Source organism: Megalobrama amblycephala, linkage group LG4, assembly GCF_018812025.1.
Source record: "Megalobrama amblycephala isolate DHTTF-2021 linkage group LG4, ASM1881202v1, whole genome shotgun sequence".
NCBI lineage: Eukaryota > Metazoa > Chordata > Actinopteri > Cypriniformes > Xenocyprididae > Megalobrama > Megalobrama amblycephala.
In genome coordinates this window covers 38,665,908-38,682,955 of record NC_063047.1, presented here as the reverse complement: position 1 = coordinate 38,682,955, position 17,048 = coordinate 38,665,908, and the positions used below count along the sequence as shown (strand labels likewise).

Sequence of the window (17,048 nt, the reverse complement as noted above, 5' to 3'; positions counted from 1 at the left end):
AGGTTCTGAACTGAAGGTCACAGCCGGGGTGCCGCTCCTGAGTCCTGATAGGTAGAAAGACTTCTGCAGGCTGTTTATGGACAGCCTTTAGTACTAAAGCTTTCAGTCTATTCAAAAGTGTTTCATTGGATCCAGACTACTAAATTAGAATTGGGTTGGCTGAGGTGTTTGATGCCCCTCAAACTGCAGGTGCAAATGGTTGCTGAATGTTAAGGTAAAGAGTGAGTCACATTAGTTCAAGCCTGCCAATGTTGTGCCCTTGCTGAGAAAACAACAAGGCTTTCAAGTGTGTGATGGCCAATCAGAGACGTCTTACTTTTATGTTGGAAAACATTCTTTTCTTGTTGGCTCACAAAAGCTTTGGCTTCATGCCTTCCCTCACGCTCCACTTCAAGATACTCTGCACTAATATTGCCCTTAATATTCCCTTCATCTGTAGTTAAAGTGGAACTGTGGGAGAAATGTTTTAGGGAGATAAAAGGTAATAAAGACAAATGCATCCAGTCTCAGGCACAAACAGGACATCAAAGTGGGCAGTGTGACTTTATTGGGAGTGGGGAACAGAATATGGATGGGGCAACTTTCTTAATGAGTTATAACCTGTTTGTTTATGGAAGACCTGCGTAAACAAGCCAAATTTAGGTATTATCGGGCTTTTAAAGATGTCACTTTTTATGATTTTGTTCAAATTGATGTATTTTTATTTTCTGTAGATGGTCAGTTAAGACACATAAACACAGGAGAGCCATTTGTCTTCAACTACAAGGAGGACCTGCATAGATGGAACCAGAAAAGATATGAAGCGCTGGGAGAGGTAATGTTTATATTTGATAACATTTTAAATAAGAATGTGATATTTGAATATTGATTTGACTGTTACTTAAAAGTATGTATTTATTTACACTACCGCTCAAACGTTTGGGGTCAGTAGATTTTTTGTTTGTTTGTTTGTTTGCTTGCTTTTTATCTGAAAGAAATTAATATTTTAGTTCAGTAAGGCTACAGTAAATTGATCAAAAGTGATGGTAAAAACACGTTACACAGTTACACAAGATTTCTGTTTTAAATAAATTATGTTCTTTGGCACTTTTTTTATTCATTAAAAGAAGAATTAAAACTTAATGTAATAACTTAAAAAAAAAAAAAAAAAAAAAATCATATACATGCACAAGACTTCACAGAAGTTATGACGGATACGTCAGACAGGTACTAGATCAAAGTCACACAGTACCACCAAAGTTCAAAACCATTGTTTTAGAGCAGTGGTGTATTGATATTTGTGTAGGCCATCAATCATGGTCACATGGGTCACATGGATTTTTGACTATGTGATTTCAGTAATCAGAACACAAGACATTTGGACCCGGTGAATAGATGTGACTAGGGTCTCTCTGATACAGTATAGACCAGTATAGACTTTCACCATGTTTTTTCCTTTCTTTTCTTTTTTTTTCTGTGAGTTTTGTCAGAGCAAACTCTGCTGTGCTCTGATTTACAGCACTCTCGCTGTTCACACCTTCACGCTTTACCAAACATTACTTTCCCCAACCTCGTTCTACTGTCACGCTCCAGGGCTGTGTGCATGTTACAGGGTTTAAGAGTGTTGATTGTTCGTATTCTGATGTGTATCACTTGTTGGCTTATTAGAATATTTGTGTGTACTTGTGTGTGTGCCTTCAGGATTTTCTGGGAAGTTTCTCTTTCTACTGTAGCCTGCGTGTACATGGCTTTGAAAGTTCAAATGCAGTTCACCAAGTCTTAAGTTAATTTGTGTATACATGCACTTAATTATCTTCGTTCATTTACATCTGTATTCTTTGGCTCTATTTGTAGTGCGTGTTCGTTTGATGTTCAAAGGAAAGAAATTGACTCTTTTAGGATTATGTGAGTGTTTTATTTCTGGTCCAGGTATGATCCTATGAGAAATGTCCTTTTAAGAACAAAACAAAAACACTTCTCTCCTATTATCATTGCAAATCTGTGTACGTGGCTAAAAACATAAAGCTAAAGTTATGGAGCAGAACAGCAGGTGTCCAGATTTCATGAACTTCGGTTGAGTGAATTCAGAATAGAATGGAAGTGAAAGCAGGTTAGGTTTTGTGATGCTGTTTTGAATGTTAACGGATTCGATTGTGCAATGTTGGATTCTTTTGATGTATGTGTGCAATATAGATGTATGCAATATCAAATCGCTGTTGTGGCAACTGATATTAAAGTATTGTTTGTGTTATCCTACATTCATTAAACAGTCTAGAAAGAAAATAGTAATACCTTATCCCTTAAGTCATAAATATATATTGGATGTACAACCTGTGCCAATGACATTTATCATTGTTCTAAAGTTCATCCCAGACATCGGCAGTATGACGCTTTCTTGTAAGCCTAGTCCCAGACTAAAATGCATGTTTGAGCTGAAAGCAACTTCCACTGACATATCTTAAAACATGTCAATGCCATTGTTTTGTCTCAAGATGCACACCAGTGATGTTTTTTTTTTTTTTTTTGGCAGTTTATAAAAGCTACTTAAAAACCCAAATTGAACTAAAAGCCTAATTGTGGCTTAATCTAAGCCCTGTCTGTGAAACCGGGCCTTTGTATATGCTACCATACCAATACCATGTTTTCTCAACCATTTACTTTAGCAATGCCATTTTATTTTAATAATTTATCTATTTTATTTACAGTGACTCAACTCAACTAATGGTCCACTGGTGCACTGGTTTTGTTGAACAATATGAATCTGATGCTTTCATGCGAGGAAGCTCTAACTAACTCATCGTTCAAACAAAATGATTAAGAATTTTACCCACAAAATTCCATATTGAAGAATTCCATATTGATGTTTTTTTTTTTTTTTTTTTTTGACCATTTACCTCTAATAATATATTTTTATATGCTATTTGTATGGTACTGTTTGAAGTACCATCATTTAAATACCATGGTTAAATGGTGGAAAATGTTAACGAACATGATGTTGTAATAATGATTGATGTCGTAATAATAATGATATGCATAATGTTGTATATACTTATAATAATTAGAGCAAAATTAGACCTGTTACTCTCCTTGGATGTTTGTTTACTTTTTTTTTATACACATAATTAAATGCAGTAAAAATGAGTAAACAGAAAAAAATGCTAAAAAGGTAAAAATTTAATGTTTTTTACCATTTTGATTGTATTCAGCTACAAGGGAGAATAGTTAGCTCTTTTGAGGATGCATCACCATATCTGAATTAATTTTTTCTTTATTCCCGGCAATCAACACAGAATGTGACAAAAGTGTGTGAATTCAATGTGTTTCTAACCATAATGCTTACGGAGGCCAGATTCAGCTGAAAACTTGATTTCTTCCTCTAACTGTCTATGCCTTGTGTCTGTGAATGCCAGTGTTGGTGGTGTGTGTCCCTGTGTTCCAGCGTTCTCAGATTTGAGAGTGTGAATGTGGGGTACAGAAGTGGGCGAGAGTCTTTGTGAGACTGGAGGCAGCACCAGATGTCCAATTTGCACTTCAGCCGGGCCTGAATGAGCTGCTGGACCACAGGTTTACCCTGACAGGTTCACTGAGAGAGAGAGAGAGAGACTCAGTTCACAGCCGATAAGGCTTGATGGTGACTTTAGGATTGATGAAGCATACATACTGTAGGTGTGTTTTCTCTGTCTGTGTTCTCTGCCTCTTTATCTTTTTTTGTCAATTCCAATTTTAGTGTATTGTCTTTTATTAACATGACTATTGCCAGTGCATTGCAAAATTAAGAAAGTAAAATAACAGTAGTGCAAATGCAGTAAATAAATTAAATTTACTTTAATTTAATTAAAGTGACTAACTAATAGTTACATACTGAGTTTTATGTCCAAATCCAAAAAGTACTATTCTTGTTGAAGAATATGAAACAGAAGCCAGATTTCATCAAAGAATGTGAGGAAGTTCTGGCAAAGAGAAACCCGCCTTCCCAAGGAAAGGATCAAGGTTTTCCCCACAAAGTTATGTATTGAAGAAGTTACCTTTCAAAAAAAGTTGAAGTACGAGGAGTAACATTTCATATTTCCCTGCAACCTTGATGGTTGAAGTGTGGAATAATAATGAATACGTTTATTCAGTCCAATAACTGATTTTTTTTTTTTTTTTTTTTCCCTTACATTTCTCATCAAGAATTTTCACTTCATAGGAAACATCCTGAATTATAATTAGGCATAGTCATTTTACAAGGGATAGTTTGCCCACAACTTACAATTCTGTCTTCATTTACTAAACCTCATGTTGTTATTTCTGATCATGTTGCTATCTTAGCAGAAAAAAACCAAAAAAATCACAAGACACTTTGAATAAAATAGTATTTATTTATTTTCCCCTTTATTTATTTATTTATTTATTTAAATTGGGGGTTTTCGTACCCAATAAGATGATGGACAATTGATGTACTTCTAAACAAACAGCACCAAAATCATGAAAGTGAATTAAAGTAAAATGAAATAAATGGAAAAAAAAAAAAAAAAAACATTGTTTGTTCTGAACACTATCTGAACATTGACATGTGCACCTGCGAGTTGCAGTTCGCTTTTAAATGTGCGACTGCAAATCTACAGCATCTTTGAATGCAATCTGCACACAGGAGCCGGAGGCAAACTGAAACTCAGGGTCATTCACGATCACTCCATTATCTATTTCTATAGGCAACTTCTCCATTGTTCTCCTTGTCTCTCTTCATATCACGGTGGGATCATCATTAGGGGGTATGCAGATGCACACGCATGCAAAAGTGTGAGATCATTGGCTGGTTTGCATCACTGAACACTGGCAAGTGGTTTGCCTTAGAGGGGTGTGTGTGTATCACTGTGTTAGCTGGGGAGGGATGGGGCACGGCATGGGGGTTCGGGGTTCGGGGGATTGCTGGTCTTTAGATGTTCTGCTTGCGTGTAATTAAGTTTTTCTTTTCTTTTTTTTTTTTTTTTTTCTGAGATTGTGTGCAAGCGTTTCATACTGTGTCTTTCCTACTATAATATCAGGTGTCTGTTGCTTTTTGCGAGTTTGTGTCTTTCCCTCAATATATGCGAGTGTTTTGTTTTGTGTGTTTACCTGGCCATTTTGTTGACCTCCCTGCCAGTACAACGCTGTTTATGCATTCATACTTTGTATCTGACGGCGTGTGAGTTTGTGTGTGGGTGGCAGGTACTGTGTGGGTCCATGTTTGTATGTTTGCAGTGGGCGGAGGGTCATGAACGTTACCTTACAACACGTACACACACACACACACACACACACACACACACACACACACGCGGAGAGAGTGTGTTTGGAGGGCTGTAAGTGACTGTTCTCAGCGCTAGGTGACACAGTGTGGGCTCGACTCCAGATGGGAGAGCATTAAGCTGTTAATAAATGAGGATCTTTCTCTGCATCTGTGGAATGACAGACATACAGTATTGTAATGAAGAAGAGCTGCCCAGATGGCTTGATTTCATAGATAACTCCCATTTGTTTCACATTTTATACTGATTGGCTTTATACTGTGAGTATGTGAGAGAAACATTGACTCAGAGGGAGTATTTTGCTTATCTTTTGCTTTTAATTGATTGGAAATTGGACTGTGACATAGGAGAAGTCGAACTGGATCGGGAAGTGATGCAGGCTGTCCCTGGATTTGAACAGGATATGAACTGAATTTCATAACTTGTATTCCAACACTTAGGCTAAAAGTGAGTGACAAATCATGTTACTGTAAATGTTTCATTATGTGAGGAAAAACAAACAGACCCTGGCCTGTAGACACACACATACACAGGTTTGTTTTGCTATCTTAGTGAGGACATTCCATAGGCATAATGTTTTTTTTTTTTTTAAACTGCACAAACTGTACATTCTCTCCCCCTACACTACACTACCCCTACTCCTAAACCTACCCACCACAGAAAACATTCAGCATTTTTACATTTTTAATAAAACATTGTTTAGTATGTTTTTAAAGCTATTTTAAATATGAGGTCTCATGAAATGTCCTCATATTTCATGTTTACGTCGTAATACCAATGTAATACATTATACAAATTTGTGTCCTCATAAATCACAAGAACGCTAACACACACACACGTTTGTTTTTGTGAATTGTGGGGACATTCCATAGACGTAATGGTTTTTATACTGTACAAACCATATTTTCTATCCCCCTACACTACCCCTAACCCTAAACCTACCCATCACAGGAAACTGTGCACATTTTTACTTTCTCAAAAAAACTCATTCTGTATGATTTATAAGCCTTTTGAAAAGTGGGGACATGGGGAATGTCCTCATAAGTCACCTCTTTTTGTAATACCTATGTCATATCCATGTCATTATACACATTTGTGTCCTGATATGTCACAAAAACATGCACACACACACACAGCACAAGATCATAGCAGTTTTAGAGTGACTGCAAGCCCACACAACAGCATCAGTCATGCTTGTTTTGTTTTTATGTTAAGAACAGCTTCCCATAAAATGGCTGCTGTTGATTTACTAGGAAGAACCGTTGCTTCCTCAAAGGTTTGTGTAGTTGATGTTCCTTCACCAGCTTCAAGAAATTGTGTTTGCAGAGACTTCAACTTGAAATCAAAATCAGTACTGTTATTGTAAACTAAAACTATTAAAATGTAACAATTCGGTAATTGAAAGAAAGCTGAAATAAAATATCTTTATTCAATGAAAAACTAAACATTTGAAATTGAGCCTTGACAACTGAAGTAAAACAAAAGTTAAAATTACTAAAACTAAACTGAAAAAAAAAATCAAGCTAAATATTAATATGTAAAAACTATATGTATATATATAAGCTACTAAAAACACTTATTATTAAAATGTAAACAAATTCAAAAGAAAAAAATAAATAAATATTAAAATGTCGCTGATTCACATTCTTAATATATGACACTGGTCTCATTGGTATTCTAAAATAATGTTATTTTAAAGTAAATATTTTTTTATTACCTAGTTGTTAATTTTCATTATCCAATCAAATCACAATTGCTGAAATCAAGTCCCCCCATGTTTTCCCTATATAGTATAGTCTGTTACTGTACACTCGGAAATGTTACATTCTGAAGTTACAGTCAATATAAAAACCCAACAAATCGTTTTTTTTTTTTTTTTGTCTGACTCCATTTTAGCATTTGTGAATTGAGTGAATGTTAAAATGAGGGTGTTGCATATCAGAATATAGGGACATGAATGAATGAAAGTAGAATTTCAATGCTTGCGAATGCTTCATGTTGTCTTTAATAGTTGGAATGACACAACAGAGAAAAGAATCTCATAGGAGCCTTATGGGACCATCACATGAAGTATGCCCACTTTCTTCCTCTGACAACAGCGAAAAGTTAAATATTTAAAAGAGGAACAAGATAACAAGAAAAGGGGAGTCCAACCGAGCTGTTTTATTTCTCAACCCTCTCTCTTGTCATGAATCAGCATTCACATCTCCCTCTTTTCTCGACCTTGTGTTTGTGTGTTTCTGTTTTGGGGATTTGACTTGTCTTCGTGTATTCTTTATTCTTGCCTTTTAATCTATTGGTAATTCCCTGCTGTCACTCCATCACTGTCATTATCCAAACATCTTTGAAGTCATTCATTCGTTCCGTCCTGCCCGAGTAGCTCTAAAACACCCTGTCGGTCGACTGATCTGAAGTCGGCGTGCAGCGGCTAAGACAAACACATCTTGCAGTATTGATTACCTTTCACTGTCCGGAGTCCAGTCGGCTCATTAGTCCGGGTCAGAGCGGGACCACCTGATAAGCACCTGTCCTCATTTTTCAATTCCCTCTGAGATTCCTGTCATGCAAGAGGTCAGAGTTTCATATGACGTTCCTCTTTTTTTCCCAACATAGAACACAAATGTTTTATCACCCGAGCGCTAAGGTCAGCCGGACGGGGGAGATTGAGTCGTAATACCTCCGTTGTGGGAGGTCTGTGGATTTTTTTTTTCTTCTTCTTTTCTGTTGCTATATAGCTTGCCTTGACTTATTCTGCTCATCTAGGGGCCCGCAGACCCCCTCCTCGTTGTTTGAAGAGGATTCCTGCCGCATGGGAGTTTACAAACAGATCAACTTTCTAAGACAACAGTGCACTTCATTAAGACCCTCATCTGTGTGTGTCCACCTTATCGCTTGCCCACCCAGACGACACGCTCTGGTCAAGGCCACCATGGCGTCTCTGCCTTTCTCATGTCTCTTTCTGTCCGTTCCTCCCACGCTCCCTCTTTTCTCAGCTGTGGCGTTGTGCGTGAGCTGGCAGAGGACGGTGTCTGTGGGGGGATTAGCGTGACCCCCCTCCTCTCATGTGTTCTGTCTCCCCACCGCTCCCCTGCAGATCCCCCTGCTAAGGCTCTTCCTTCCTTTCTGATCCTCCAGATCACTGCCGCCACATCAGCAGCTTGTAAACAATCCCCCTCCTGGAGTCGGAGCCTGGAGTTGACCATGTGTGGTCACCCATTGTCCTGTCTGAGACCCACATCATTGGCGCATGAGACATGGCTGTGTTTATGTATTTTATATGGGGGACTCCAGCAGTGCGATATGTGGATTAGTGTTTTTTCTGGCTTAGAAGAAGTTTGTATGTGATAGAATGGTGAAATAACAGTGAAATTATGCATATAATGGCATCAGCCTCTCAAAAACCCATTTCTGTCGACCGTTACCTAAGTCTTGCATTCCCACACAGAATCTGTGCACGTTTTCTATGTTGGTGTGTGAAAATATATGGAAGTCTACAGAATAGTTTTAAAAGGGTTATATCATGATGAATACAATTTCATTTTACTATTAAACCATACCGCAAGACTAAATAATAAGGATGGCCCACTGACCAAGGGGGCAGGTGCGGGCCGAGTGTTATATAGATTTATACTGCAGGGCTGTTGAATGCTCGAATCTGATTGGTTGACGAACCTTCTAAGGTGTGCAATTGTTAAGTTCCAGGCAGGCCTTGACGGCATTACAGTTCCATATCACTTCGCCAAATGATTTCAGTTATTTCAAAAGGTCCTTACAGCCTACAACAGCAAAATAAACAAAACCCACATCGACACTGACCAAGCAAATAAATGTAGTAAACAATATGATAAAAACGACAAATTATTGTCATGCACTGTAATTTTTTTTCTTTTTTTTTTTCCTTTTGTCAAATTAACTGCTATCAATGGCTCAAGCCTCCATTACTAGTTCTGAAATGACATTTTGGATGCTTGGGATGAGAGTGTTTTAAGATATATATAACATCTGAACAGTGTCTTGAGGTGGGTTACTGTAGTATACACTGCGTTCCAAATTATTAAGCAAGAGACAAATCAGTAAGATTTCTGTACAATAAACATTCAGATTTTAGTTTTTCTAAGAAAATGTTTGTTCGTTTATTTATCCATGTCTTTTTAGATAACTGGTATCAATCTCAGACAAAATAATTGGCCAGATCTATGGAAACCCTACTTAGAGGTTGTTCCACATTATTAAGCAAGTCACAGTTCTCATACAATATGAGGAGGAAGAAAGATTTTTCTGAAGATGAAAAGCATGAAATGGTGCAATGTTGTGCAAAAGGCATGAAAACAACTAATATTGTGTGAAACTGAATGGAGATTATCAAATTATCATAAGATTTGTGTGTGATTTAGAGCACAGCAGAACTCGGTCAGATAAAGGCTTATTGAGGAAAGTTCCTGTCAAAAAAATTAATTGTATTAAAAGGGCAGCTATAAAAAAAGCCAGTGTTGAGCAGCAAACAGGTATTTGAAGCTGCTGGTGCCTCTGGAGTCTCAAGAAGCTCTCCATGCAGGCTGGCAGTTGTGCGTAAAGATGCATTTCAGCCACTCCAAACCAACCCTCACAAAGAGAAACATTTACAGTGGGTTTAGAAATACATGAAGACTCATTTTATAATAATTGTATTATTAACTGACTAATGCCGTACTACAATGGATGGTCTAAATGGATGGATTTCTGGATGGTTGGTGAATGGCCACCACGTTCCGACAAGTCTGCGACGTCAGCAAGGAGCTGGTGGGTGATGATTTGGGCTGGAATACTGTGAAGTGAGATGGAGGGTATTAAAATGACTTTTGCAAGATATGTGGAGTTCATAACTGGTCATTTTCAGCTATGGTATAAAAAGGAGGATAGTGCATAGTACAACGCACTATTGTACAATGCACTATGCACTATCCCATGCTGCAAAAAAACACCACAGCAATAAAACTGTTTGAAAATGTATTTCTACACCCACTGTAAATGTTTCTCTTTGTTAGGTTTGGTTAGTGGTGTCTAAAATGCATCTTTACGCACAACTGCCAGCCTGCATGGAGAGCTTCTTGAGACTCCAGAGACACCATCAGCTTCAAATACCTGTTTGCTGCTCAACACTGGCTTTTTATAGCTGACCTTTTAATACAATACATTTTTTGGATAGGAACTTTCATTAATAAGCCTTTATCTGACCGAGTTCTGCTGTGCTCTAAATCACTAACAAATCTTATGATAATTTGATAATCTCCATTCAGTTTCACACAATATTAGTTGTTTTCATGCCTTTTGCACAACATTGCACCATTTCATGCTTTTCATCTTCAGAAAGATCTTTCTTCCTCCCCATATTGCATGGGAACTGTGACTTGCTTAATAATGTGGAACAACCTCTAAGTAGGGTTTCCATAGATCTGGCAAATTATTTTGTCTGAGATTGATACCAGTTATCTAAAAAGACATGGATAAATAAACAAACAAACATTTTCTTAGAAAAACTAAAATCTGAATGTTTATTGTACTGAAATCCTACTGATATGTCAATTGCATAATAATTTGGAACGCAGTGTAAGCTGAATAATTGACTCCGGGCCATTGAATTATTCGAAAATAATGCACACCCGAGAGCGTGGCCGTATTACCACCTCGGGTGTGCATTAATTTCTAATAATTCAACGGCCCATCATCAATATCTCCTTACATATTTTACTGTTTTAACCTTTCTGTGGTTTATTCTGCATTGTTCTTTCAAATTCTACTAGTTTGTCACCAAGATAATGTTATCTAGCTGGCTATTTTTTATTTATTTTTTTCTGTCATGAAAGTGTAGTAATGTCTTGAAACAATCAGTAAGATTTTATTTATTTATATAAAAAAAGAAAAAAAAGAAAATAATGCTTTTTGAGAACCATTAACTTTATCAAATGTGACAGTAAAGACATTTATAGTGTTACAAAAGTTTTCCATTTCAAATAAAAGTGAGTGTGTCTACATGCTTGTTGTACAATTTATTTTATAAAGGAAAAAGTTATGAAGAAAAGATTAAATATTTAATGAATGAAAAATATTGTTTTAGCAATTATGTACAGTAAGTGCATTCCTAGAAATAAAATGTCATTTATTCATTTGATTGACTGATTGCGGTCGACCAGTGATTGACTGATTTTTAGTGTATAAAACTTGACTAACATTATAAGTGGACCTTTGAGGAAAAAAAAAAAAAAAATAATAATCTAAATAATAAAAAAAAATGTGTGATATTTCACCTTTAAATAGAGAGAGTTCCAAACATGTATTGGTAGCTGTAAGAAATGTAACTCTTTCAGTTTCCACTACAGTAAAGACAAGCCAAGGGTCAGGAATTTTGTAAATGACAGGTGTTTGGTTTCTATGCAGTGTCTGCTGTGGAATTCTCTAACTGTGGATTCCAACCCACCATTAACTTCGTCCCTCCGAAATTCATTCCTTTATTCCAATTCAAAAAAAGAAAAAAAAAAAAAGAAAAAAATCTCATTCTTGGTCTTCTGTTAGTGTGTGCTATACAAGACAACACTCTTCTCCAGCAGGTCTGTGATCACCACCCTCATCACGTTTAGAGGGGGAGGTGAGGAACACTTACCGTTCGTACCTGCAGGGCTTTCATTATCAGACTAATAAGACAATATTAATTATGCGACAGCACTGTGCTCTAATTACAATGACAGGCGATTGTGCTCTCCTTTCCATGTCAATTTATCTATAGGAGGGCAGCGAAGGCAAACACTAATATTCCATATGATTATTTAGGATATTAACTGTGAGAATTGATTCTCTGTTTCATAGTATATACGCCTGGGGGACCTCCCTCAGAGACGGTTAGTGACATGCAGATTGTTTGAATTGTTGAGGTTCAGCAGTTTTGATTGCATCACCTGTGAAGGATGTATGAAGGAATGAACTACTGTATATAACCCCAATGTTCCCACCACCAAACATGCGCTTTGTATGAATTCTGCTCACGGGGTGTTCTGTGAGTCTGGGGGCAAGAAGTTAAACCTGTGAAAATAATCTTGTCTGAATACTGCACAAATAATGTATGAACTATTCCAAGTTGTTTTGTGAAGGCAGAAAAATAGCCCAGAGCTTCTCAGGGATTGTTTGGGGCATTTCTCAAACTCTCAATAATGTGAACTGTGCAAACTCTGCGTGAGCTCCAAAAGAGTCACATTTCCTTGTCTGCTTTTTTATAAGAAATGATGTGTTTGTAAAAAGATATTAGTGTATATTAGTAAAAGACTGCTTTTTCAAGTTCTTTCCATTCACACAGTTGTTTAGAGAATGAGCGTGAAGAGACTACTGGATGTTTTCCACCATTCAGATGGACTTGTCTTTATAATCTTTCTCCTACAGTGATTAACAAGTGCTTGACCTCAGCTAATCTTTAATTTTATCCCCAGACAAAGAGATTTTGTATTTCCTGCAACTAAAAATTAATTTCCTAAAGATTCCGTGAAGCCACTGTTAGCCCTGATTTTTTTGGTTCCCACAGACCAGTTATTTTGATTTATATGACCATTTGGTTTTTTCCTCTAGTTTTTCATTTTGAATCAAATGCAATCTGTATATATTCCATTTATATGCTTTAAGTAATGTCTGTTTCTGTGTTATACATTGAAAGGATTTTATTTCCCCTACAATCTAAATGGACATGTATAAAGTCACCGAAACCTTTGCGATCAAAGAAACCTGTGTTTCTTGAGCACTAAATCAGCATATTAGAATGGTTTCTGAAGGATCATGTGACATTGAAGACTGGAGTAATGATGCTGAAAATTCAGCTCTGCCATCATTAAACTACATTTTAAAATATATCAAAATAGAAAAGTTATTTTAAATTGTAACTATTTCATAGTGATACTATTATTACTGTTTTGATCAAATAAATGCAGCCTTCTTTTTTTTTTCAAAAAATTAAAAAATCTTACTGACCCAACACTTTTGAATATTATATTATATTATAATTATATTATATATTTTTGTTGTTCTAATATATACAAATTGTTGTCTGTAATGCGTTGCTAAAGGCATTTACATATTAAAGGTAACGTTGAGACTTATTGTAACTACAAATGAATCACCCTGATATCTCTGTAAAATATTAGCAAAATCACAACTGCTTATGAAGCTGAATGTGATGCTTAACTCGAATGAGCCACACACTCGAAAACCAAAATATACACTTTCTGCTACCTCTGTATGGAAGATAGGCTATAATTTGGGTATATTGTTTTTCCACCCTGTGATGTTAGCATGGACAGTCCATGATGAGGGAACATGTTGCACGCACGTACACGTCTTATCTACAAGACCCCTCACCAACTTGTTGGACACATACGCTCAATCATCTGTGAGACTGAACGGCCGTAGACCATCTCAAAAAGAACCCACGCACCTTTTCGAGACCCTCATTCTCTTCTCTCATATATCAAAAGAGAAGCACCTGAGGCAATGAAGCAATAATGTAGTATAAATGAAATTTCCTGCAAGGCTTATTGATGTCATTAAACACAAGCATATTGCACTTCACAACCATTTTAGTCTTCATCAGAGAGCTTGACATTTAGTGAATTAGGTACTGTTGAGCTGCCTGTGTCTTCCTACCATCACTGGTGTCGCCGCCTCCACCACGATCTGTAGAGTTATCCGTCATCTCATTTAGGCCCGCTGACCGCTGACGAGCACTAATATCCCTTTGCATTAGCTCATTTGAGCCTAATGTACTTTTGGTGTTTGTAATCAAATAAGCAATAGCTTAGGCTATGCCTTATGGCTTTAAATGAGTATGGAACCATTACGATTACATTATTACTCTATCTAAAGGTTTAGCTTTTTTTGTCCTCTATGTCATGATCGTGGGTATGAATTCATATTCACATTTGTTTTGTTGTCTATGCAGTCACAGATCATAGTTTGATTGGGTTTTTAGTATCCCATTAATGTATTAAATTTGATCTAGTCTAAACCAGCGGTTCTCAAATGGTTTTTCTTGTTTTGTTTGCTGTTGTCGACAAACTACTATAAATGTGTTGTGCAAAAGTGAACAAAACTATAATTTGATGATTAGTTGTGAAGTGTTTAGATGTTGATGCTTTCTTTTGACAAATTTGGCGTGTCTTTATAGTTTGATTGTTTTGTTTGTAAATGTCCTTGTATTCAGTGTCATGCTGTTGGCAGCCAGCAATTCAAAGCAGAAACAAAGAAATAGATTTATAATATATTTTAGAAAGAATCTGCAGTCAGTTTCTTTTACTGTTAAATTGCATTTTATATATACGATTTATATAATTCGATTAATTACATTACAGATTTTTTTTTTTCAAGAAAAAATGATTGATTGATTTGATGATTGATTGATTGATTGATTGATTGATTGGTTGGTTGGTTGGTTGGTTGGTTGGTTGACTGACTTAAAGTATATTTTGACATGGCAAGCAAAAATGGCAATGCGATAATCTCAAAATGGCCAAATATCACCCAGTTAAACAGCATGATTAAACTATCCATCAGTCTGTTAGTTGTAAATGATCTTATATTTAATCTATTCTGAGTTGTATTTTCTTTTTCCTTGCCTAATTTGTATCATGTGCATCATGTCCATGTTGGCATCTGCCTAATTTGACTAGTCTCTAGGTTGGAGCACAAACTTTGACGTCAACAACAAAAGACATGCGAATTGTTTTCTCCTTTAAAAGACTATTATTACTATGCACAGTTATATGGCTAGTCACACTTTATTATTTGTATTTGCCATTGTTTGTTTAGCTGCTACCTGCAGCTCTATCAGAACAGACCTGTCAGTGATTTTTTTTTTTAGGCCATGCGCATCCCATTGACTTCACCCAGCAGCTCAATTTGACTGTAGATCAAGACCTCACACATCCAGTGACACCAGCACAGCTGACAGTCTCAGCCGTCAGACACGGATACGTCTCCACAACCTTCACGCCTCATTCCAGTGGGGCATCTGTTAGTCCCTCCACCCGGGTGGGCCATAAAGTCCTCTCAAAGTTGACATAACAGGATCAGCATGCCCTGGAAAATAAGCCCCGTCACACCAGGGCTGTTCTGCTGACCGTTGCCAAATCACAACCACCATAAAACATTTAATCTTAATTAGCGCATTTGCTATCCACCTCTTAAAACACTGTAGTTTCAGCTGTTGCAGATCGTGAGCAAAAGCAAAACAAGAAAGAAACGCTCAAAGTTGTTGATGTCGCTGAACCATGAAACTTTTGGCCCGGGGTTGAAATTGCACTGTGTACACGTTCTTTAGCAATTTAGCTGCAGGGATAAACATACCTTACATCAACACGCTGTTTGTACTCTAGATTTGCCCCGCTTTAGGCTGACAGCACCCGTACACTCTGCTCTCTGTGCAGAACAAGTGAAATCCAGACAGTTCCAATTATCTCATTCACTGAGGCTGTTGAGAGTGCAACTGCATGTACTTTGCATATATGCAAAAAAGTGTGATTGATTCTGATCGTCATAAATAAAAATACTAGTTGCGTCCCAAATGACGCACTATAAACTATGCACTTATACACTATGTACTTGTGCACTATGCACTCATCCATGTAGTGCGTGAATTGTATGAGGTTATTTTGTCATTTAACAACGGAGTCCGATCCTCCCTTCCCCTCCGCTACGTAATTAAAGCTGCGACAGCTGAGTGCACGAAGTGTCCAACATTCCACACTTCGTTTTTTCCGTTAATTTAGTGCACCATCCGGGTATTTAAAGTGCACTTTTTTTTGGGGAATTTTCAGTGTGAACGCACTACTGCACTATTTGTACTTAAAAACGTCATAGAATAGTGCACAAGTACGCGAATTGGGATGCACCTACTGTGTTTTTTTAGGCCTGTATAGGTTCAGTTTGAGTTGTATTAGTGTTTTACAATGTGCAATTGTATGATTATACCGAATAAATAAATCAAACCACACAAAGGACCTTTTTGGGGACTTTGGGGATGTTTCGACAGTTTTTAAATCTTGAAATGTTTTGTTTCTATTTTTTATTTAAATTTATAACACTGCACTTTGTGTTATATTACCTTGACATTAAATTACAGAAAACAATTTAAAGGATTAGTTCACTTCAGAATTCAAATTTCCTGATAATTTACTCACCCCCATGTCATCCAAGATGTTTATGTCTTTCTTTCTTCAGTCGAAAAGAAATTAAGGTTTTTGAGGAAAACATTCCAGGATTTTTCTCCATATAATGGACTTCACTGGGATACAACGGGTTGAAGGTCCAAATTGCAGTTTCATTGCAGCTTCAAAGAGCTCTACATGATCCCAGCCGAGGATAAGGGTTTCGTCTAGAAACGATTGGTCATTTTCTAAAAAAAATAAAAATGATATACTTTTTAACCACAAATGCTCATCTTGCTCATCATTAGCTCTCTCTCTATATATAAATATAAAAAGGTAAAAAATGATGTTTGGCTATTTTGAAGGTGGAGGAGAAAATGAGTTTTTCGCCCTACTGCGGTACTTCCGCCTACATCATGTGTGACTTTTCCAACGTGATTACGCGATGCGTGACGCAGAGCAGTGCTAGATGTGCATTTGTGGTTAAAAAGTATATATTTTTTATATTTTTTTTTAGAAAATGACTGATCGTTTCTAGACAAAACCCTTATTCCTCGGCTGGGATCAATTAGAGCCCTTTGATGCTGCAATGAAACTGCAATTTGGACCTTCAACCCATTGTACCCTGTTGAAGTCCACTAAA

At 36.9% G+C, this 17,048-nt stretch overlaps 1 protein-coding gene across 4 annotated transcripts in view; it reads left to right on the top strand.

Moving 5' to 3' along the window:
• fam172a (family with sequence similarity 172 member A) overlaps positions 1 to 17,048 on the top strand; it is a 209,896-nt gene that overhangs the window by 9,113 nt on the left and 183,735 nt on the right. For all 4 annotated transcript variants that reach the window (XM_048189169.1, XM_048189172.1, XM_048189171.1 and 1 more), the window contains exon 4: positions 714 to 814. In XM_048189169.1, coding sequence (XP_048045126.1) covers positions 714 to 814 — 101 coding nt within the window. The remainder of the gene's footprint in view (positions 1 to 713; positions 815 to 17,048) is intronic.